Below are 24,050 nucleotides of genomic sequence, written 5' to 3' on the forward strand. Positions count from 1 at the left end.
CCAACCCCTGGCCAATGCATGAATGTTGTGCACAAGATCTCTAGTTATTTAATTAAAGTATATATTATTGACTATTGCTATCCCAAAACCATATTTATGAATATTATTATTAGAACTCTAAAACATACATTCAGCTAATTTAATGTTATTAGTTATTTGCTTATATATGGAACCTAACATATAGATAGTGATATGCAAAATTTAAAATAGTGATTATTTTAAATTTAAAATAAAAGTTTCATGATTTTCAGAAATGATCTTGAATCCTCTTAAACTCTAAATGGCTAGATGGTTTTACCAAACTCAACAGTGACTGTGTCCATGGAGTAGGATTCCAGTGGGCATTCACTTACTATCTCATATAATCATTTTTAATATAATTCTTTTTTTAAAAAAATATATTTTATTGATTTTTTCAGAGAGGAGGAGAGAGGGATAGAGAGCTAGAAATGTTGATGAGAGAGAAACATCGACCAGCTGCCTCTTGCACAGCCCCTACAGGGGATGTGCCCGCAACCAATGTACATGCCCTTGACCGGAATCGAACCTGGGACTTTTCAGTCCTCAGACTGACGCTCTACCACTGAGCCAAACCAGTTTCGGCTTTAATATAATTCTTTATCCAAGTTTTTTTTTACTTGTTTGAATTTTTAAAAATGTTTTTATTGATTTTAGAGAGAAATTAAGGGAGAGGGAGAGGAAGAGAGAGAGAAACATCAATGTGAGAGAGAAACATTGAACAATTGCCTCCTGCATGCACCCCAAATGGGGAGTAAACTCACAACCTGGGCATGCACCCCGACCAGGAATTCAACGAGGGACCTTTTGGTGTATGAGACAATGCTCAACCAATGGAGCCACACCAGCAAGGGTTTGTTTGAATTTTTAAAAACAATAATCTGAATGATTTTTAATTTGAAAAGAAAATAGTTTTGGACTCTACATTTTAAAACAGGTTTTTAAGAAAGTGGTTTGGATTAGCTGGGAAACAACTAATGGAATTCCAAGGAAATGGAATTTTACATGAGAACTGTCATATATGAAGTCTGGGAGGAAGACTCAATAAAGAACAGAGAGGAAGTTGCCTAGATGGAAGGAAACGCTATACCTGAAGATCAAATGTGGGGTCTTGAATCTACATTGTGGAGGCAGAGTATTTAGATTTGATCTACTAGGTATTTATTTATGTCTATATATATGTCTCTCTATATAAATTCTTAATTTGCAAATAGACCAAATGGCAGAACAAACGAACAACCGGTTGCTATAACATGTGTTGACCACCAAGGGCACACACATGGAACATGCTGGGCATTGGCAGCAGGTGGCAAAGAGTGGAACATGGCAGGCATTGGCCATGGCGGGATGATGGAGCAGGTGAGCAGGGGCGCCAGACCAAAGCAGGACACTGGTCACTCATTGGGGCGAGCCTCTGGTGGTTACTGAAAATTCTTTGTTCCTGCACACCGGGGATGCCTGGCACTGGTCTTGATTGCTCGCAGCTCGGCACCATCAGTGGGAGTGAGCTGCGGCTGCTGGACTCGATCACCTCTGAGGGCTTCTTCACTTCCCTCTGCTCCTCAGGGGCAATTGAGGCAGCAGCCACTTCTTGCACCTGCTGACAGCACCAGCCTGCTGGCACCCACTGCTGGCACCAGCCCCATTCATTTCACACTGTCAGTGGGTGTGAGTGGGGCCGGTGCTGTCAGCATGTGGGAGTGGTGGGCGGGAGTGGGGCTGCCGGCAGACAGGGGACTGGGTGCCGTGGCAGGAGGGGTCAGGTGGGGGTGTGGAGGATGGGCCAAGACCAGCCCTTGTGCCCAACACAACCTTACGGCTCACAGTTCCTTTCAAGGTGCACAAATTTGTGCACTGGGTTCCTAGTGCCGTGGTCAACAAACTGCAGCTCATGAGCCACATACAGCTCTTTGGCCTCTTGAGTGTGGCTCTTCCACAAAATACCATGGCCTGGGCGAATGTATTTTGAAGAAGTGGCATTAGAAAAAGTTTAAGTTTAAAAAATTTTGGCTCCCAAAAGAAATTTCAATTGTTGTAGTGTTGATATCTGTATTTACCAGAGGCAGGGATTGGGAGTGGGAAGAGGGGGAATTGATGAAGTGGTGAAAAGGTACAGAGTTCCAGTTATAAGATAAATAAATTTTAGGAGGGTAATATACAGCCTGATAACTCTAACACTGCTGTATGGTGTATAAAAAGTTGTTAAGAGAGATACTAAGAGTGTCATCATCAGGAAAATATTTTTTCTCTTATTTTGGTATTGATATGAGATCATGGATGTTAACTAAATTTATAGTGGCAATCATTTTATGATAATATAAGTAAAATAATTATATATATACTGTACATCTTCAATGCGTACAATGCTGTATGTCAATTATATCTCAATAAACTGAAAAATTACATATTTCTGAACATTATATGGAAAAATGAATTTATGGTATTTCCTTAAATACTTGATAATTCACAATAAAATGATCAAGAACATCAAGGCTAGAAGTGTTATTTAATGGTTTTTAGTAGTGGTTTTAGGGTGTTGAGGGTCAGACATTTGGAAGTTTAATATTCTGGGAAACAAAGATCAACTTCTTTTCTTGGTTTTGTTTCTTTTAGACAAGCAGTTCTCCGGTCACAGCTATTTTATTTTGAATTTTAAATGCCAGTATTCCCTATTCTCAGATACAGAGTTTCAATTTAAATGAAACTTTTACAGCATAAGTTGACCATAGAAAGATTATAAACAAAAGTTTAAAGATTTCTTTTCCCGTTTTTTCTGATTAAAAATGTCTGGACAGCTTCTGCCAGGGCTTTGAGAACAGCGCTAAGGAGACACACTTGAAGTGATGTGATGACTGAAGGATATAGGGAAACTTACTGTGTTCCAGTGTGAGGTCGAGGACTTTATAAATAGTTTTCAAAAACCTTTCCGTCTGCCAAAAAGCTTGGTCACCCTGTGTCAGTTTCAGCTTTTCTCTTTTCTCTCCCAGGGTGATCTATCTTCACTTCTTGTAATTCCTCCCATTTTACTGAGCTAAAAGGTTAGAAAGATTTCCTTGCTGCCCATATGTGCACCACATTCTACATTCCCTCACTTCTGCTAGGAAATGAGCATTCCCATGAAAAAAGAACCCAAAGTTAATAGCTTCGTACCCTGTTTGCCCAGAGACCAAAGCTGCCAATTTACCAGAGGTGCCTTCAAAGCCAAGAAATTCAGGATAAGCTGAATCCATTTTATTGCTGCCACCCATCTCCATTTTTCAGGTTGGCCTACAAGTTTTGATTTTATCATAGATTTTTCTCTTTTCAGATCGTAGATGCAATTATACTCCTTGTAAAAACTCAAACAAAACAGAAATATATGAAAAGGAAATTTTATAAACCATTGAAGCATGGACACTCCCTGCCTTCAAGATAACTGTCATTAACAGTATAGTGTCTAGGCATGTGCACACATCCACACACAGAACATTTGATTTCTAAGGAAAAGTGGGATCATATTGAACAATGTCACGAACAAACTTCTGAATGAATAGGTGGGAGCTTGGTTGTTCATTCAATAAACACTTGTGGAGAGCCTGCTGTGGGAGAGGCACTAATCTAGGAATGGGAAAGGCAGAAGTGAAGCAGAGAGTGTTGCTGGATTTGTGTGTATTCTGAAGGGAAGAGATAGGCAATAAGCACACCGACTAAGAAATAAGATAATCTTAAATAGGATAGGTGCTATGAAGGGAAGAAGCATATGCTGTGCTGTATACCTGAAACTAATATAAAAAAGTGTTGAATGCTAAAAAAAAAAGTTGAACAATTTAATGTAATGCCATTGTTGTATAATAAAGCATTTGGCTGAAAGAAATAAAAAGAAAGATGGGAGACTAAATGCCAAAGGCAGGGAAGGTGTCTCTGAGGAAGTGGCATTTGAGCTGAAACCTGAGTTTGAAAATGAAAGGAACCAGAAACCATGGAAAGAGTATTTCAGTCAGTGGGAAGAATAAATTCAAAGAGGAGACAGAAACCCTGAGTGTTCAAGAAGGTCCGTGTTTCTGAAGCTTAATGAGCATAAGAGAGTGGGAGGCAGGCAGGGGCCAGATCATGTTGGGCCCCTTGGGCTGTGTTGGGATATTTTTTTAAAATTTATCTTTATTGTTGAAAGTATTACAGATGTGTGTTGAGAGGTATTATTATAAGAGTGGAATTGGAATTACAACTCTCTGAGAAAAAAAGGTTGATTGTTCAATAAATGATGTTGGGACTATTGGCCTTTCATTTTGAAAGTGAGGTATCTATGCCACATTATATGTAAAATTAATGTTAGATGGACAGCAATCCCCATAAAGAAGTTAAAAGATTAACAAACATTGGGAGAAGATATTGGCAACATGTATGTGGGAAAAATAATCAATACAATATGTTGAATTCTTACTTATTGATAAAACTAATAACTAAACAAGAAGATGAACAAAGGCTGTGAACTAGCAATTAACATAAGAAAAAAGTGTATGGTCCTTAATTAAGCACAAAAAATAATCAGGCCAGGGAGTAGCTTAAGATTAGAAGACTTCTACACACACACACACACACACACACACACACACACACACACACTCAGTCATACTAATAACCAGGGAAATGCAAATGAAAACAGAACAAAATGAGGTACCATTTGATAGTCATCTGGATTGGCAAAAACTTAGAAATCCTACAACAATGAGATGAGGACTCTTCTTGTGCACTGCTAGTACTCACGGAGAGTGCAGCTACTTTGAAGATCAGTTGGCATATATGACAAAATGCATATGATAATTCTTCATGGCCCAGCAATGTTATTGCTAGTCCCCTGTTAGAAGAAAACTTGTGTTTCTATAGATAGAAGGGGATATAAAGGCACATGTTTGTTTTAGTAGAAAAAATAAAAAACCCTAAATGTTCATATGTAAATGGAATGGATAAATAAAATGTAGGTGGCTATTCAGTGAGATACAATTCTATATAGAGGTTAAAAAGAATGAGCTAGATCTATCTATCTATCTATCTATCTATCTATCTATCTATCTATCTATCTATAATATCTATCATCTACCATCTACTTACCTTTCTATTTTATCTACAGAAACATGTATATCTTGCAACAAACATAAAATTAAGTGTCAAATCCACGTATAAACTGCTACATACAAATAGCATAATACCATTTCTTAGGTTACAAAGAACACACAAAAGAATCCTATATAATAAATATGAAATATGCTAATTTTGACTGATTGGTCAACTGTTCGGTTGACCCTTCAACCAGTCACTGTGACGAGCACTGACCACCAAGAGGCAGATGCTCCCACCTGTAGGCTAGTTTGCTGTTGCTTTCCAGCCAATTGGGACTGGGTGAGAGGGCCGGATATGTCCTGAGCCCTCCTGTGGTCTCTTCCCAGCTGGCCCCTCATTGGCCCCAATTGGGACTGGGCAAGATGGCCCTGATCACCTCTGATCACCGGTGAGGCCGAGGAACCCCACCAGTGCACGAATTCGTGCACTGGGCCTCTAGTACTCAATAATAATCAATTGTTGGCAAACTACAACTAAAATCTAATCCACCACCTATTTTTGTATGGCCTATAAGCTAAGAGTAGTTTTTACATTTTTAAATGCATGGAAAACATTTTTAAATGAGTAATATTTAATGACACATGGAAATTATATGAAACTCACATTTCTGTGTTTGCAAATAAAGTTTTCTTTGAACACAGCCAAGCCCTTTCTTCTACATGCTATCTGTGAGCTGTGTTTTTGTTTTGTTTTTTTTTAACAGTGGCATAAGTGAGCTGAGTTAACAAAGACCATAGAGACTGCAAAGCTTAAGACATTTATTACCAATTATTTGCAGAAAAACTTGCAGACCCTTGCTCTATATTGTTCATAGACATTATTTTGTAAATGATCAGAAGTATACACATCTAATTCATGATGGTAGCTATGACTGGAGGAGGAGAAGAGATGATTCAAACTAAGGATAGATGTCAGGGGTTCTGTACTGTTTATAAATGTGAAAAAGCTTAATAATTTTCAATTCTTGTTTGTCATATTAAATCCTTGTACCCTTCCATACTTAAAATTTTTTAATTGAATGTATTGGGGTGACATTGATTAACAAAATGTACATGTTTCAGATATACAATTCTACAATACAACATCTGTATATTGTATTGTGTGTTTACCACCCCAAGTCAAGTGTCCTTCCATCACCTTTTATCTCCCCTTTACCTCCATCTCCCTCCCCACACACCCATTTCCTTCTGGCAATCACCTGTTGTCTGTGTCCATGAATCTTTCTTTTATTTGCTTAATCCCTTCACCCTTTTCACCCAGCCCCAAGGCCTCCTCCCCCACCCCGACAGCTGTCAGTCTGTTCACTGTACCCATGAGTCTGTTTCCACTTTGTTAGTGTATTTTGTTCATTAGATTCTACATACAAGTGAAATCATATGGTACTTGTCTTTCTCTGATTGGCTTATTTCACTTAGCATAATACTCTCCAGGTTCATGAATGCTGACACAAAAGGTAAAATTTCCTTCTTTTGTGGCCAAGTTATATTCCATTGTGTAAATGTACCATTGCTTTTTTTTTTTTTTAATCCACTCATCTACTGATGGGCACTTGAGCTGCTTCCAAATATTGGCTATTGTAAATAATGCTGAAATGAATATAGAGGTGCATATATTCTTTCAAATGAGTCAGGTTTCTTTTGATATATTCTCAGAACTGGGACAACTGAGTCAAATGGCAATTCCATTTTTAATTTTTTGAGGAAACTCCATACTGTTTTCCATAGAATATGCCCCAATCTGCATTTCCACTAGCAGTGGATGAGGGTTTCTTTTTTTTAAAATTTAATTTTTTAAATTAAATTATTATCTGTGTACATATTTTACCATTGCCCCCCCCCCATACATACCCACCCTTCCCAGAGTTTTGTCTCCATTGGTTGTACTTATATGCATATATACAAGTCCTTCGTTGATCTCTTATCTCCCCCAGATCTCCCTCCCCTCCCCAATATAATTTGACAGTCTGCTTGTTGCTTTACTATCTCTATATCTATCTTTTGGTTCACAAGTTTATAATGTTCTTTATTATCGATAAATGAGTGAGGTCATATGGTGTTTCTCTTTCATTGACTGGCTTATTTCACTCAGCATAATGTTCTCCAATTCCATCCAGGTTGCTGCAAATGATGAGAATTCCTTCTTTTTTATGGTAGCATAGTATTCCATTGTGTAGATGTACCATAGTTTTTGGATCCAATCATCTGCTGACGGGCACCTAGGCGGTTTCCAAATTCTAGCTATTGTACATTGTGCTGCTATGAACATAGGGGTGTATATATCCTTTCTGATTGGTGTTTCTAGTTTCTTGGGATATAATCCTAGGAGTGGGATTACTGGGTCAAATGGGAGGGTTTCTTTTTATCCACATCCTCGCCAGCATTTCTAGTTTGTTGATTTGTTGATGGTAGCCATTCTGACAGGTGTGAGGGGTACCTCATTATCAATTTGATTTGCATCTCTTAGATGATTAGTGATATTGAGATTTTTTTTTTCATATGCCTCTAGGCCATCTGTATGTCCACTTTGGACAAGTCCCTATTTAGGTCTTTTGACCATTTTTAAGTTAGATTGTTTATCTTCCTTTTGTTAAGTTGTATGTGTACCCTATACATTTTGAAGATTAATTACTTATTGGATGTATCATTGGTGAATATATTCTCCCGTACAGTGGGCTCTCTTGTTATTTTGATGATGGTTTCTTTTGCTGTGCAGAAGCTTTTTATTTTGATGTAATCCCATTTGTTTATTTTCTCCATTTCCATTGTCCTAGGAAATGTATCAGTAAACATATTGCTATGAGAGATGTCTGAGATTTTTTTTTAATATATATTTTATTGATATTTTATTGATTTTTTTACAGAGAGGAAGAGAGAGGGATAGAGAGCTAGAAACATCGATGAGAGAGAATCATCGATCAGCTGCCTCCTGCACACCCCCTACCGGGGATGTGCCCACAACCAAGGTACATGCCCTTGCCCGGAATCGAACCCGGGACCTTTCAGTCCGCAGGCCGACGCTCTATCCACTGAGCCAAACCGGTCCCGGCGAGATGTCTGAGATTTTGCTGCCAATGGTTTCTTCTAGGATTTTTATGGTTTTTGTGTCTTATTATACATTTAAATCTTTTACCCATTTTGAGTTCATTCTTGTGTGTAGTGGTCTACTTTCATTTTTTTTTGCATGTATCTGTCCAATTTTCCCGTTTATTGAAGAGTCTGTCTTGACTCCATTGTATGCTCTTGCCTTCTTTGTCAAATATTAATTGAGCATAGTGGCTTAGGTTGATTTCTGGGTTTCTGTTTTGTTCCATTGATCTATATTCATATTCTTGTGCCAGCACCAAACTGTTTTGAGTACAGTATACTACAGGCTGCTTTGTAGTATAATTTGATATCTTATATTGTTATCCCTCCAACTTTGTTCTTCTTTCTCAAGATTGCTACAGCTATTCAGAGTCTTCATTTTCTTATCCCATATGGATTTTTTGAGAGTTTGTCTAGGTCTGTGAAATGTGTCATTGGTATTTTAATTGGAATTGAATTGAACCTATAGATTGCTTTGGGTAGTATGGACATTTTAATGATGTTGATTCTACCAGTCCATGAACACAGTATATTCTTCCATTTGTTTATATCTTCCTCTATCTCTTTTTTCAATGTCCTGTAGTTTTCTGAGTACAGGTCTTTTACCTCCTTAGTTAAGTTTATTCCTAGGTATCTTAATTTTTGTTGTTGTAATGATAAATGTGATTTTTTTTTTTTTTTTTTTTTTTTTTTTTTTTTTTTTTTTAGTTTCTCTTTCTGTAAGTTCATTATTGGTGTATAAAAAAGCCATAGATTTCTGGGTGTTAATTTTGTATCCTGGCAAATTGCCAAAGTCATTTATTAGGTCTAGTACTTTTTTGATGGAGTCTTTAGGATTTACTATGTACAATATTATGTCATCTCTAAATAATGACAGTTTTAGTACTTCTTTTCCAATTTGGATGCCTTTTTTCTTCTTCTTGTCTGATCACTATGGCTAGCACTTCCAGTATTGTGTTGAACAGGAGTGGTGAATGTGGGAATCCTTGTCTTATTCCTATTTTTAGGGGAAATGGTTTTATTTTTTGCCCATTGAGTATGATGGTGGCTGTAGGTTTGTCATATAAGGCTTTTAATATGCTGATGTATGACCCCTCTATTGCCATTTTGTTTAGAGTTTTTATCAAGAGAGGGTATTGGATTTTTTCAAATGCTTTTTCTGCATCAATTGATACGATTATGAGATTTTTGTCACTCAGTTTGTTTATGTGAGGTATAGCATTTATTGAATTGCAGATATTGTACCATCCTTGCCTCCCAGAATAAATCTCTCTTGGTCATGGTTATGATCTTTCTAATGTAATGCTGGATCCAATTTGCTATAATTTTGTTGAGGATTTTAGCATCCACATTCATCAGGGATATTGGCCTGTAGTTCTCCTTTGTAGTGTCTTTATCTGGTTTTGGGATTAGGGTAAAACTTGCTTCATAGAAAGAGCTTGGAAGTGTGCCTTCCTCTTGAATTATTTTTGAATAGTCTGAGGAGAATAGGATTTAGTTCTTTTAATGTCTGGTAAAACACCCCTATTAAACTGTCAAAACTAGGGCTTTTGTTTGCTGGAAGTCTTTTGATTACTGTTTCAATTTCATTGGTTGTTATTGGCCTATCCAGGTTTTTATTTTTTATTTTTTTATTCTTCCTGATTGAATTTCAGAAGATTGTATTTTTCTAGTAATATGCCAATTTCATCAAGCTTTTCCGGTTTATTAGAGAGGAGTTTTTCTTAGTTTTTTTTTTTTTTTTTTTTTTTTTTTTTTACAATCCTTTGTATCTGTGGGGGTCAGTTGTTACTTCATCTTTTTCATTTCTGATTTTGTTTATTTGGGTCCTCTCCATTTCTTAGTGAGCCTGGCTAGAGGGTCATCAATCTTATTTATTCTTTCAAAGAACCAGCTTTTGGTTTTATTGATCTTTTGTAGTTTTTTGTCTCTGCGTCATTTATTTCCTCTCTGACCTTTATTATTTCCTTCCTTCTGTCTACTTTGGGCTTTTATTGTTGCTTTCTTTCTAATTCTTTAAGTTATAGGATTAGATAATTTATTATCATCCCCCCCCCCTTTTTTTTTTTTTGAGGTAAGCCTGTAAAACTATGAACTTCCCTCTCAGGTCTGCTTTCACTGTGTCCCATAAATTTTGGATGGTTGTGTTTTCATTGTCATTTGCTTCCAGGATTTTTTTTTTTAATTTCTTCTTTGATCTCTTTGGCAACCCAATCATTGTGTAACAGCATGCTATTAAGCCTCCTAGTGTTTGATTTTTTTTCATTGTAGTTGATTTTTAATTTTATGCCATTGTGATCTGAGAAGATGCTTGATATGATTTTTATCTTTTTGAATTTGAAGAGACTTTGCCTGTGTCCCAATATGTGATCTATCTTTGAAAATGTCCCATGTGCACTTGAGAAGAATGTATATTCTGTAGCTTTGGGTTGAAATGTCCTGATGATGTCAGTTCTATCTGATCTAGTGAGTCATTTAGGATTGCTATTTCTTTGATTATTTTTTGTTTAGACCATTTATTCAGAGGTATCAATGGGTTATTAAAGTCCACTACTATGATTATGTTGTAGTCAATCTCTCTCTTGATATCTTCCAGAGTTTTGTTTTTTTTAAAAATGTATTTGGGTGCTCCTGTATTGGGTGTATATTTGTTTACCAGAGTTCTATCCTTTAATTGAATTGCTCTATTTAGTATTATGAAGTGGCCCTCTTTCTTTCTTGTTATGGCCTTCATTTTGAGGTTTATTTTGTCAGATATAAGTATTGATACTCCAGCTTTTTTATTCCCATTTGCCTGAAAAAATTTTCCATCCCTTCACTATTAGTCTGTGCGAATCTTTTGTTCTGAGGTGGGTCTATTGTATACAGCATATATATGGGTTATCCTTTCTTAACCATTCAGCTACCTATGTCTTTTGATTAGAGCATTTAATCCATTTACATTTAAGGTTATTATTGATGATACTTGTTTGTTGCCATTTTTATTATTTATGCCCATATGCCTTCCTCTTTTACTATTTCTTCTTTCTTCAACACTCCCTTTAGCATTTCTTGCATTGCTGGTTTGGTAGTGGTAAAGTACCTTAGCCTTTTTTGTCTGTGAAGCTCCTGATATCACCTTCAATTTTGAATGATAGCCTTGCTGGATAGAGTATTCTTGGAGTTATTGGGTCGGCAACTAAGTAATTGCGGATTTTTTAAAGAAAAAGACATTTTTTTCATGGAACTAAATAACTTTATTCTGTAATGTATTGCCCATTTTGATCAATGACCTTTTGCCATCTTTCAGGCAGCATCATAATCCCACGTTCAAAAAACTTCTGGTTTTTATTAGCAAAAAACTGAATCAGGTACGATTTGACATCATCATCATTATTGAAATTTTTACCATTCAAGGAGTTTTGTAAAGATCGAAACAAAAAGTAATCAGATGGTGCAAGGTCAGGACTATATGGTAGATGTGGCAAAACATCCCAACCAAGCTCCATTAATTTTTGCCGAGTGACCAAAGATGTGTGTGGCCTTGCATTGTCATGATGGAATACAACACCTTTTCGATTTGTCAATTCGGGCCGCTTTTCTTCAACTGCATTGTTTAATTTCGTTAGTTGTTCAATGTAGACATCAGAATTGATCGTTCGGTTGGGTGGTAAGAGTTCAAAGTAGACAATTCCTTTGTAATCCCACCAAACTGATAACAAAACCTTCTTTTGATGAATATCAGCTTTTGATGTTGTTTGAGTTGGTTCACCTGGCCTGCTCCACGATCTTTTCCGCTTGATATTGTTGTAAACAACCCATTTTTCATCGCCAGTTATCAGTCGTTTTAAAAATGGATCATTTTCATTACGTTTCTTTAGCAAATCGCAGCTGCTAATGCGTTGCGTTAACTGTGATTCTTTCAGTTCGTGAGGAACCCATGTATCGAGTTTTTGAACATAGCCAAGTTGTTTTAAGTGATTTTCAATGCATGTATGTGTTACATGAAGCTTCTCTGCAATCTCACGTGTTGTACTGTGACAGTCTGAATTGATTATTGCTTTGATTAGGGCGTCATCAACTGGACGACCAGAGCGTTTTTCATCTTTGAGTGAAAAATCACCAGAACGAAATTTGGCAAACCAATTTTGACACTGCCGTTCTTTTAAGGCTTCGTCACCATAAACAGCACATAACTTTTTATGAGCTTGCGATGCGTTTTCCCTTTGCGGAAATAAAAAAGCAAAATATGACGAAAATGTTCCTTTTGATTTTCCATTTTTCAACGAACGCCAAACGAAAACTACAAAACAGATCAAAAAACTTTTTTTTTACTGATTAATAGCTGAATAGCCAACTATCAAATAACAAAATGTGTTTTACATTTGTACTACGTCTGCAAACCTAAAAATTCAACTGAAGCCATATATGTGTGAAACCCGCAATTACTTAGCTGCCGACCCAATAGTTCCTTGATTTTCATCACTTTGTATACTTCATGCTCTTCCCTTGTGCCATGATGTGTTTTTGTTGAGAAATTATTCGGTAACCTAATAGAAGATCCCTTGTAGGTCACTTTTTCTCTCTCTCGCAGCTTTTTAAAAAATTTAATAAATCTTTATTGCTCAGATTATTATAATTGTTTCTCCTTTTCCTCCCCATAGCTCCTTTCCACCCAGTTCCCACCCTACCCTCTGCCCTTACTTCCACACACTGTCCTCATCCATAGGTGTAGAATTTTTATCCCTTCTCTTCCTGCACCCCCCACTCCCCTTTTCCCCCTGATAATTATCAATCCACTCCCTTTCTTTGCCCTGATTCTATTATATTCACCAGTTTATTCTGTTCCTCAGATTTTTAATTCACTTGATTTTTAGATTCAGTTGTTGATATATATGTATTTGTTGATCATAATTTTTACCTTTATTTTTTTCTTCTTCTTCTTCCTCTTCTTAAAGAATAGCTTTCAGCATTTCATATAATACTGGTTTGGGCCAAAACCGGTTTGGCTCAGTGGATAGAGCGTCGGCCTGTGGACTGAAAGGTCCCAGGTTCGATTCCGGTCCAGGGCATGTACCTTGGTTGTGGGCACATCCCCAGTAGGGGGTGTGCAAGAGGCAGCTGATTGATGATTCTTTCTCATCAGTGTTTCTAACTCTCTATCCCTCTCTCTTCCTCTCTGTGAAAAATCAATAAAATGTATTAAAAAAAAATACTGGTTTAGTGGTGATGAACTCCTTTAACTTTTTCTTATCTGTGAAGCTCTTTATCCGCCCTTCAGTTCTGAATGATAACTTTTCTGGGTAGAGTAATCTTGGTTGTAGGTTCTTGCTATTCATCACTTTGAATATTTCTTGCCACTCCATTCTGGCCTGCATAGTTTTGGTTGAGAAATCAGCTGATAATTGTATGGGTGCTCCCTTATAGGTAACTGTTTTTCTCTTGCTGCTTGTAAGATTCTCTCTTTGTTTTTTGCCCTTGCATTTTAATTATGATGTGTCTTGGTGTGGTCCTCTTGATTCCTTTTGTTTAGGCTTCTGTGTGCTTCTTGGACTCATAAGTCTATTTCTTTCACCAGGTGGGGGAAGTTTTCTGTCATTATTTCTTCAAATAGGTTTTCAGGATCTTGCTCTCTCTCTTCTTCTGGTACCCCCATAATTCTGATGTTGGTATGCTTGAAGTTGTCCCAGAAGCTTCTTACACTATCTTCAACTTTTTAGATTCTCTTCTCTTCTTGCTTCTCCAGAGGAGTGTCCTTTGCCTCTTTGTATTCCAAATCTTTGACTTGATTCTTGCATTCCCGTAGTCTGCTGTTGGGTCTCTGTATAATATTTTTTATTTCAGTCAGTGTATGTTTAATTTCTAGTTGGTCCTTTTTCATATCCTCGAAGGTCTCATTAAATTTATCAGCCTTTTCTAGGAAATTCTTGAAAAACCTAACAACTGTGGTTTTGAACTCCATATCCAGTCATTTGTTCTCCTCCATTTCTTTCATTTGTGATCTGTTTCCTTATCTCTTCATTTTCGCTGCTTCCCTGAGTTGGTAGGATGGCTTTGTGTGCTTGGTGTCCTATATGGCCTGGTGGGTCAGCCTCCCCAATTACCTGAGGTAGACCCTTTTGGTGAACCCCTTTGTGGACTGTGTACACAGTCTTGTTATAGTTAAGTCTTGATTGTTGTTAGTATCACTGGGAGGAATTGACCTCCAGGCCAATTGGATTTGAGTACCAGCTGTGTCTATGCTGGGATGCCTTCTGTATTGGAGACAGTCTTATAGGACAAGATTTGCAAAATTGCAAAAGCCTCTGTACCCAGCTTGGATGGGGCAGAGTCTCAGGGCTGAGCAGACAGTCTTGGTTTCCCGTCAGCCCTGACTTTGTGCATGTGTCTCAGACCTCTGCCTTCTGTGTTTCCGCCTGACAGTCCAGATTCCCCCTCTAAGAGCGTGGTTCCCCCAGGGGCTTGCCCTGAACTGGGTTTCAGAGCAGTTGGAACTGAGATTCAGTGTAATCAGGAGCTTCTGACACCTTCTGCTAGGGAGAGGATGTGGCAACCTCCACAGTCAGACCTCTCTGCGTGTACTTATGCACGCATGTGCATGCCTCTAGACCCTGCCTGCTGTGGCTGCCCTGAGCCTCCAAGTTTCTGAGTCTCCGTGTGCTTTTCTCTACAGTTCAGACTCCACCCGTATGAGCCTGGGTCTATGGGGTTTCAGCCGGGGCTGGGATTCAGTGCAATCGGAATTGGTGTTCAGTGCAGTCAGGGGCTTCCTTTCCCCTCCCACTAGCCAGGCACTCAGCTGCCCTTCCTCTCTACGTGTGCACATCTCCTCTCTTCAGCGCTTTGTGGCTCCTCTGATCCCTGAGGTTTTCTTCTTTCTAGTTGTAGAATTTCCACTCAGCCAGCTTTCCTGTGTTTTTGGATGATGCCCTTTCAGTCTTTTAGTTGTTTTGAAATTGTTGTGCGAGGTGGCAGTTTAGATGCTTACCTAGGCCACCATCTTGGTTTTCCTTTCTCTTGCAGCTTTTAAGATTCTTTGTCTTTTACGTTTGACAATTTAATTATGTTGTGTCTTGGTGTAGGTCTTTTTGGGTTCATCTTGATTGGGACTCTGCTTGTTGGATTTGTGTGACTTTTTTCTTTCCCAAATTAGGGAAGTTTTCTGTCAGTATTTCTTCAATCAGGTTTTCTATTTTTTGCTCAGCTTCCTCTCCTTCTGGCACCCCTATTATGTGTATTATTTCGTTTTATGTTGTCACAAAGCTCCCTTAGACTCTCCTCCTGATTTTTAATTTTTTCCCCCAGTTGCTGCTCTACTTGGGGTTTTTCTTTATTTTTTTAAAAAAGTATATATTTTATTGATTTTCCACAGAGAGGAAGTCAGAGGGATAGAAAGCTAGAAACGTCAATGAGAGAGAAACATCGACCAGCCGCCTCCTGTACATCCCCTACCAGATGTGCCCGCAACCAATGTACATGCCCTTGACCGGAATCGAACCTGGGACCTTTCAGCCCACAGACCAATGCTCTATCCACTGAGCCAAACCGGCTTCGGCTACTTGAGGTTTTTCTATCTTATCTTCTAACCCGCTGATTCATTCCTCAGCTTATTCTAGTCTACGGTTGAAACCTTCCATTGTTTTCCCTATTGCAGCTATGTCATTCTTCATTTTTTTTTCTTAATTCTTACTCATATATTTCTCAGCTCCTTATAATTCTCATTGAATTGTTAGTAATTCTCATTCAGAGGTTTGAGCATCCTTGTAACTATTACTCTGAATTTTTTATTTTACAAATTATTTACCTCCATTTCATTTAGTTCCTTTCCTGGTGATTCCTCTTCTCTCCTTTCAGGATTGTTTCTTTGTCTCCCATTTTTTTTCTGTCCCTTTGTATTTATTTCTATGTCTTAGATCAAACTGCTACGCCACCCAGATTTTTTGGGGATGGTCCTATGTGGTAGGTACTTTCTGGGACCAGGTGGCATAGTCTCTTAGATTTCCTGAGCTGAGTGCTTGAGTTATTTAGGTTTTACTGATGTTATTTTCCCCTTTGTAGAGGGAGTCTCCTCACAGGTCGTCTGACTAAGTGGCTCACCTCCGACCTCATTATGTAAGCTGTTGTGGATTTGCTCAGGGTCCTAGTTCTCATGGTAAGGGTTGCCTGCAAGGTCCCACTGGTGTGCAAGTCACTGAGGGTCACAGAGCCCACAGTGGGGTGGCATGGAACTCTGTCACTCACTACAGGGTCTGAAGCCGGTGATGAGCACTCTGCAACTCTCTGTGGGGATCCAGGATCCCTCTGCCAGGGTGGTGTGCACTTTGGGATTCACAACGAGGGTCTGGGAGTCTGCATCCTGGCTGGAAGGAGTCCCAGGGCCTACAGCCTGGGTGACACAACTCTGGCTGTGTGGCATGCACTCTGTGACTTACTGCGAAGGTCCCAGAGCATGCAGCTACATTTATGTTTTTGATGTATGTTGCCAAATGGTCCTTCCAAAGTGCTGCATCAAGTTATTATCTTGAAAACAATGAATATTATTATTTGCCAACTAGTTGGTAATAAATGTCAATTGTTTTACTTTGAGGATGAAAATTTCTTTATGAAATAACAGGCTATTTGATTTCTGCTTCCCTGCAATGCATGTTCAGGGCCATAGGTCCAGAAGAAGTTTGTTGCTAAAAAATAACCCCAAATTTATATTTTGAATCAAATTTTACATTTTAACTTTATAATAGCAGAAAAGATGCCTCAAATTCCTAAGGGATTTCTTTCCCTAGCAAAATTAGGCCTGATTTAGAATTGGCTTCTTGTCTTTCCCTGCAATCCATTTTCTTCCTCCCAGCATCCTACTTTCCTTAAATCCTTTTGGGATCTCCTGCAAGTATATTTGAATTTCTGAGGTTCTGGTTTTCTTTACATTTATTTTTAGTAGTTTCAAAAGCCCCTGTTAGCATGTTTGCCCTGGGCTTAGTTTAAGTCACATTGACTATCTTCTGAGGTGTTACTACTTTCATTGCTAAGAACCACCAATCACAAATAATAACACATTATATTTGCATGTCTGTGAGGTCCTTTCCAATTCTTGGACCTAGATTGAGCTTCAAGGTTTCAAATTATATGACTTTTCAGCTTGTATAACACTTTCGTGTTCCTTTATCTCATGTGATCTTTATGACTCTCTGGTCACTTGTGAAAGAGGAAATGGGAAAGGTATTCTCTGCCTCTTTTTATAGCAGAAATAAAAACTCCAAAAGGTTAAATGAATTGACCAGGATCATCCAGTTAATGGCGACAAGACCCTTTGACTCTGAGTTCCACAGTCTTTTAAGATTCCTGATGGAAATAGAAATGTTTATATTTTTAATTTGATCTGTAATCTGTAAGATACCCTAATTCTTTGCCAATTGTGGGCAAGTATTTCCAGAACTTGCATACCATTTTAAAGAAGGAAATTCATGATTTTCTACTAACATGTCAAAATGCAAAATTTAGGTTGAAATTGAGTTTATATGATTTATTCTTTTTTTTTTAAAGTCTGTAATTATATGTAAACTCCATAGAAGGTTAATTGTGTGTATATTTTGGCCTCATTTGATAGGAATTTAAAATTCATTTTGTATTGCATTTGTTATAAAGTCAAGGAAGAAAAGCATACCTAAGGAAATACATACCAATAAGGTATCCTAGTACAGATGTCTTTCAAAATTCATTAGCTTTACTGATGATGCTCTAGTTAGAACCATGCAGTTAGAACCATGTGGGAAATATGTTAGCAGGGTAGAGTAGAAAAATATATCTGCTTTTTATTAAGACTTGAAGTGTGTTATAACTGGGCTGAGTTTCTACCCAGGCAGCCCCCTTCATGCTGACATCTGTAAAGGGTATATAAAACTGTGTTGAGGTGTTATTTTCTGTGGCTGCATGGACACATGTTAATCAGTTAAAAACCAAGTTTTTGGGAGTCTTTCATGTTGATTCTTGCTAACCCATGCTGAGAAAGCCTGTGCTTCCCCTATTAGGGGCATTCCCATGTGTTTCACTATTGGAAAAAAATAGAAATTCTTTAGAGCAGATATAAATGTTTGGTCTTTGATCTGATACAAATAAATGACAATAGTATAGATTGGAGAATGTCAGAATCCGCATCAGATTTATAGTACTATGAAAATATGTTGTAAAATGCTCCCTTTAAGTTAAGTGGTAAAATGTCATGTTCAAATACATCTTTTTATTTGATTGGTAATGTTCTAAATGGAAAGTCAAACTTAGACTTAGTCAAAGAGAAATGCTCCTACCTATAAAAACTATTTTTCAAGTATTTTCAATGGTTGAATTTATTATTACATATTTGAATTGGCTTCCATATTTTACAAGTTATTAATAATTGATGTACTGCTTGCCAGACAACAGAAATATCAGAGTTAATGGAACCAAGGAACCCATAGAGTTTAAATCGAAGCAATGGTTTGGAGCAGCAGTGAAAGCTCACAGAGGGAAAGTGGTGGTGAGTATGAATCGTGGGCTGTGGGGCGGCTCTGGGACGAAGTGTACATGGAAATGCTTTAAAGATCATATTTACAAAAATCCCTTCATGCAAGAACATGTCAGACTTTTAGTGAAAAGCTTATCAACATTTTGAAACAGAAATTGAGTTCTTAATATTCAATAATCTATTTTTCATTTTAAAACCATAGGTAATAAAGCTTTTTTTTTTCCTGAAGATAATTGAGATATTTTCAAAAACAACTAAGGAAGGTAGGAAAATAATAGCTTCACCTTAAAGAGGTACATTTAAGAGCTGATTAAAAATAGACCAGAAAAATAGGTCTATTATTATTAGGATTCATTAAAAGTTAATCTATGGTGTGTCATTGATCCTTTTTATGACTATAGGAAAGTTTTATTTAAAAATATAACTACTGCTGAAGCCAGTTTGGCTCAGTAGATAGAACATCAGCCTGCGGACTGAAGGGTCCTGGGTTCGATTCCAGTCAAAGGCATGTGCTTTGGTTGCAGGCACATCCCCAGTGGGGGGTGTGCAGGCGGCAGCTGATTGATGATTCTCTCTCATCGATGTTTCTAACTCTCTATCCTTCTCTCTTCCTCTCTGTAAAAAAATCAATAAAAAATATTAAAAAATATATAAGTACTACTTATATGGTTCTCTGAGTACATTATTATTTTTTAAAACATAAAATATCTCACTCTCAAATAGATAGCTTTAAACTTTAAAATGCTATGACTTTATGATTCTATTCTCTTATTATTCTGAGCAATGATATATGTCTAAATTATTGAGAAATAAATGAATGCATTAAGCTAATATTAATTTTTTTGCTTTGTTGGAGGACTTTTTAAAACTGTTGGCTTTAATTCCTCACAATAATCAAGCAGTAACTTTGGCTTTTAGGACTTTTTTTAAAAAAAGCTATTTACATCATGATTTAATAAGAATAAGTATATAAAGAAAATGCTTTGCTTTATTTGGTATGTGGTTAACCCCCCAAAAGATTTTGACATAAAACAGGTAACATATAAAATATACATAGCCCTCTCTAGTTACAAACCCAGCTTTTACAATATGCTCACATATTGTATTTGCACTAATATGATTCTCACATTCCAGAATTGGTAAAAAAAAAATTATTATCCGTTAGTGGTGTATGACTTATGTGAATTATTATTGAAAAGCTAGTCTGTCTAATAAACTATTTGAGGTTAAACATGTTTGGTGTTCTGTATTGATTCTTTAAGTCTTAAAAATATCTGTAACGATTTTTGAGCTTTTATTCAATATTTGTAGAAGGCTTCAGAATCACTGAAAAGAAAACCATATGCCATGTTTATAATAAAAGTGGTTAATTATGGGGCATGCTTACATTTTTAAGAAAAATGCATAGGAAATAGGATAATTAGAATTTTTCAAGTTCATTTTTTTTATTTGAGCACTGAAACTTAACAGAATCAAGAATTAAATTCTACTCTACCTGACAATTATTAGAACATCAAATTTTTGCAAATAAAAGTATCATTTTGAAAATTCCAGGTATGAAGTTGTACATATTAAATTTGGGTTGAAGCCCAAATATATCACATCAGTTTATTTAACACTAGAAGCCTGGTGCACGAAAATCATGCACTGGGGGTGTGTGTATATCCCTCAGCCTGGCCTGCACCCTCTTGCAGTTTGGGACCCATCAGGGGATATCCACCTGTTGGCTTAGGCCTGCTCCCTCCAGGGATTGGGCCTAAGCCAGCAGTCAGACATCCCGTCTCATAGTCTGAGGCTCTTGTAGTCTGGGACCCATTGCTCCTTACCGTCAGCCTGCAACAGAGGCAGTATAGGTTCCTGTCTCTGTGGCTGCATTCCCCTAGCCATGAACCCTGCTTCTGGAGATCAGTGCGCGTCACAGCGACTGGTCATTCCGCCGTTTGGTCGATTTGCAATTAAGCTTTTATTTTATAGGATCAGTGTGAAACTGTGCAGATATAAAAAGAATAACATTTTAGAGCTGACAGCAAGCAAGCACTGGAAAGAACTGTCAAGATATTTAAATACCCTATGGTGACAGGGAAGGTGAGGCCAGCTGTCACAGTATAGAATCACATAGGTGAATGCTTGCACTGCTCAAACCTCACCATTCGCACGCACCTTATGTTAAATGTATTAGCCACAGACCCTGTCAGTTCACTCAGAGGGCCCTAAGACAAGGGATCTTAAGAGGATTTCATATATCCTCTTTCACATTTGATATCCTTTCAAATACTATGCTCCTTAGAACCTAAGCTTCTGAAGAAGAACCAGAATGTTCCACACATGAATCATGTTTTCCTTACTGTTGTTTAAATTAATTGTTGGTTTAGCATGAAAAAAAGCCAGTAAATGAAAAATAAAGCCAAGAACACTGTGATTAGAGCTTAGTGTATCCAAAAGAAAGTCATTGCTTTTAAAGGTCATTAGATATACCTTCAATGATAAATTAGGGGAATCCACAAAACAGAGGTTTACAAACTTGTCTGCATCCTTTGATCTGAGGGTAGTTTTATTTAAAGCAACAGACAAAGAACAGAACTTGTTCTCATTTTAAGGCATCACACTGATTAATTCACTGTTTAAATAACCATTTGCTTTTATGTAGATCCAATTTTTAAGAAGTGTGAGTTCTTTGCTTTAATGAAATATTTACTTTTGCCAGGTTATTTTTATTTAACTTAAAGTCCTCTGGGAAAACCGCATTTCTTTCTATATATTTGATTTGCTGCAATTCCATGGTGCATTAATGTTAACAATTGGCTTTGTAAGTTTAATAAACTGTGACTACTGAAGTACTTATTAGCATGCTGGAGGCCAATTAATTCACCTGATAATTAACATAGTTTTTCACAGATTTAGCATATTAATCAACAAGTCAAATCAAATCATAGTACGGGAAACCTATATAAAAAATATTGCTTATCTTTGATGTTCCACAGGCTTGTGCTCCATTATATCACTGGAGAACTCTGAAATCCACACCAGAAAAGGACCCAGTTGGCACTTGCTATGTAGCAATTCAGAATTTCAGTGCATATGCTGAGTACTCCCCTTGTCGGAACAGTAAGTTATTTTTATTCCTTGAAACTGAAATTTAGCTCAAGAGCTTTTCTGTGGTAGACTGTGCAGGTAATGTCAAAGAGAGAGGAAATGAGACGGGGGTAAAGATCACTACGGTCTTACAAGATACCTTGCTGTGATAGGAGGGCCAAGACATGGGATTCTGCTGATCCTCTTCCGTGTTTCAGAGAATTTCTGGGTTTTAGATATTTTGCGGTAGAATTGATTGTATCCTTATCTTAGGCTTAAACTCTCACTTGGTATTCAAAAGTCACACAACAATCTAAGGAATGTTGACTGATCACTTGTTAACCACAAGAATGGTGTGAGTGAATAATATAATAATAATAATATAAATATAAATGGAGCCGCTTTAAAATGGAGCCGGAGCTGCCATCCCAGAGGAACTGCCTTACACATCTATGTATGCCTCAACCCTTTGGAATGTTAAAATGGCAAAATACCCTGTGGACTGGGCCTAGAGCAACATTGTGTCCCAAAGAACTGTTTGCAAAGATAACAAGAAAGCAGATCTTATGACTACCTGACTGATGGCTACTCGACTGAAAATTAAAAACATTGCTTAGAATTAGCGTCACTCTGTTAGCTTTGCTGTGCCATTTATGCTTTCCTTCTATTTATGTAATTGCTCCCCTTCCTTTTCTCAAAAATATCCCTTGCCTTTGTTTCCTAATCAGAACAATATTTGGACTTTTGCCTGAACCAGTAATTCCCAAATAGCTATTACTTTTAATCTTAAGTAAATGCTTATTGCCTCTCACTTTGTAAGGCCTTGTATTTTTCCATAAACATTCATGCTTGGACCTGGGGACACATTGCATGTCAGTGGTCTGTCCAGCCTGTGCTCTCAATGGCTGTTCTTTCTTTAGCAGCTGTGTACTCAGGTTATCTGCACGATACAACATTCTCTCTAGGTATCTAGCCCCCTCTTTTTAAAAAAGATTTTCTGCATGTGGGGTCCTCGTCTCATTTGGTAGTTCTAGGAATCGTCCAGGGAAGCATTCTGTAAAACGAGTCCATCTGTAAAACTGAGTGTCATCTTCGGGGCACTGGTGTTCAATCACTTCATCTTGGCGGCATACCCAACGATGTTGGGACATTATTAATGATTGTTTAATGCACTCAGAGTCCTCTCACACTCTTCCATTTTTCTATGTATCCTGAGGGTCATTGGATTTTATCAAGAAGCAAGCACAGGATTTTCACCCCTTTTCTTGGTAATTCGCAAGACCACATTGAGGAAAATGGCATTAGGAAGATAATTCTAGTGGATGATTTCAGGGTATTTATTTTTTAAAACTCAATCCTAAATTAGATTTCCAAAACTATAAGTAAACTTTCCCTATTTCAGTTATTATTTTTAAAATTTGAGATTGCTTTAGCAAGTATCAGAAATAAATCAGTGAAGATAAAGAATAGGCAGTGATGTCCGGAAACCAAGATGGCGGCATAGGGTAGACACCCGAATGCAGCCTACTACAACAAATTTGAATTTAGAACTGGAAAAGAAGGGAGGCATTGCCCTGAAGCTAGCTGAGAGGAGGCTCTGTTATCCGGCGCGGAAAGGAAGGGCCGGACTGAGATTGCTGCTGGCAGACTCCCAGACTCCCGGTGCACCGAGAGGGTGGGCTGGGCTGAGTTAGCTACTGGCTTACTCTCGGCGCGCGGACAGGGAAGACAGCTAATGCTCGGCTGGCTTTCTTGTTCGAGAGGAAAAAAGAATCACCCTATTGCTCTGATAGACGGCCCCAGACAGGGAGAGGCCAGACTGTCAGTCCGTGGGCAGAGATATCTCGGAGGTGTGTGAAGCCACAGGCCATTACTGCGGGCCTTGGGGAGGAGCCGAAGGGAAAACAAAGCTGCACCAACCCAAGACTCCGCCCCATCCAAGCTGAGCACAGAAGCTCTCCCAGAGGCTGGCTTTCTCTAAGGAGGGACTGGCCGGAATCCAAAGCTTGTCTGCGCCTTTATCAAAGAGGTGCTTGTGCCTGCAACCAATCTTCCGAAACTCACTGCAAACAGGACTTTTCTAAGGCGAGACTGACAGGGAACCAAAGATTGTCTATGCCATCTCGAGACCCCTCCCCATCCAAGCGGAGTACAGAAGCCCTCCCAGCTGAGACACTGCTAATCCTCACAGCCAATTGGCTTGGAGATCAACGCTTCCCAGTGATACCAACAATAAGCAAGGCTTAACAACAAGACTGAAAACTCTGGGACAACTTCAAGTGAACCAACATCAGAATTATGGGCGT

At 37.9% G+C, this 24,050-nt stretch overlaps 1 protein-coding gene across 1 annotated transcript in view; it reads left to right on the plus strand.

Moving 5' to 3' along the window:
- Positions 1-24,050, plus strand: part of ITGA8 (integrin subunit alpha 8) — a 188,863-nt gene that overhangs the window by 19,751 nt on the left and 145,062 nt on the right. Inside the window, exons 3-4 of the mRNA XM_084875768.1 lie at positions 18,584-18,684; positions 21,654-21,777. Coding sequence (XP_084731894.1) covers positions 18,584-18,684; positions 21,654-21,777 — 225 coding nt within the window. The remainder of the gene's footprint in view (positions 1-18,583; positions 18,685-21,653; positions 21,778-24,050) is intronic.

The sequence above is a fragment of the Pipistrellus hanaki genome, assembly GCF_964339955.1.
Source record: "Pipistrellus hanaki genome assembly, chromosome: 1".
In the NCBI taxonomy this organism is placed as follows: domain Eukaryota; kingdom Metazoa; phylum Chordata; class Mammalia; order Chiroptera; family Vespertilionidae; genus Pipistrellus; species Pipistrellus hanaki.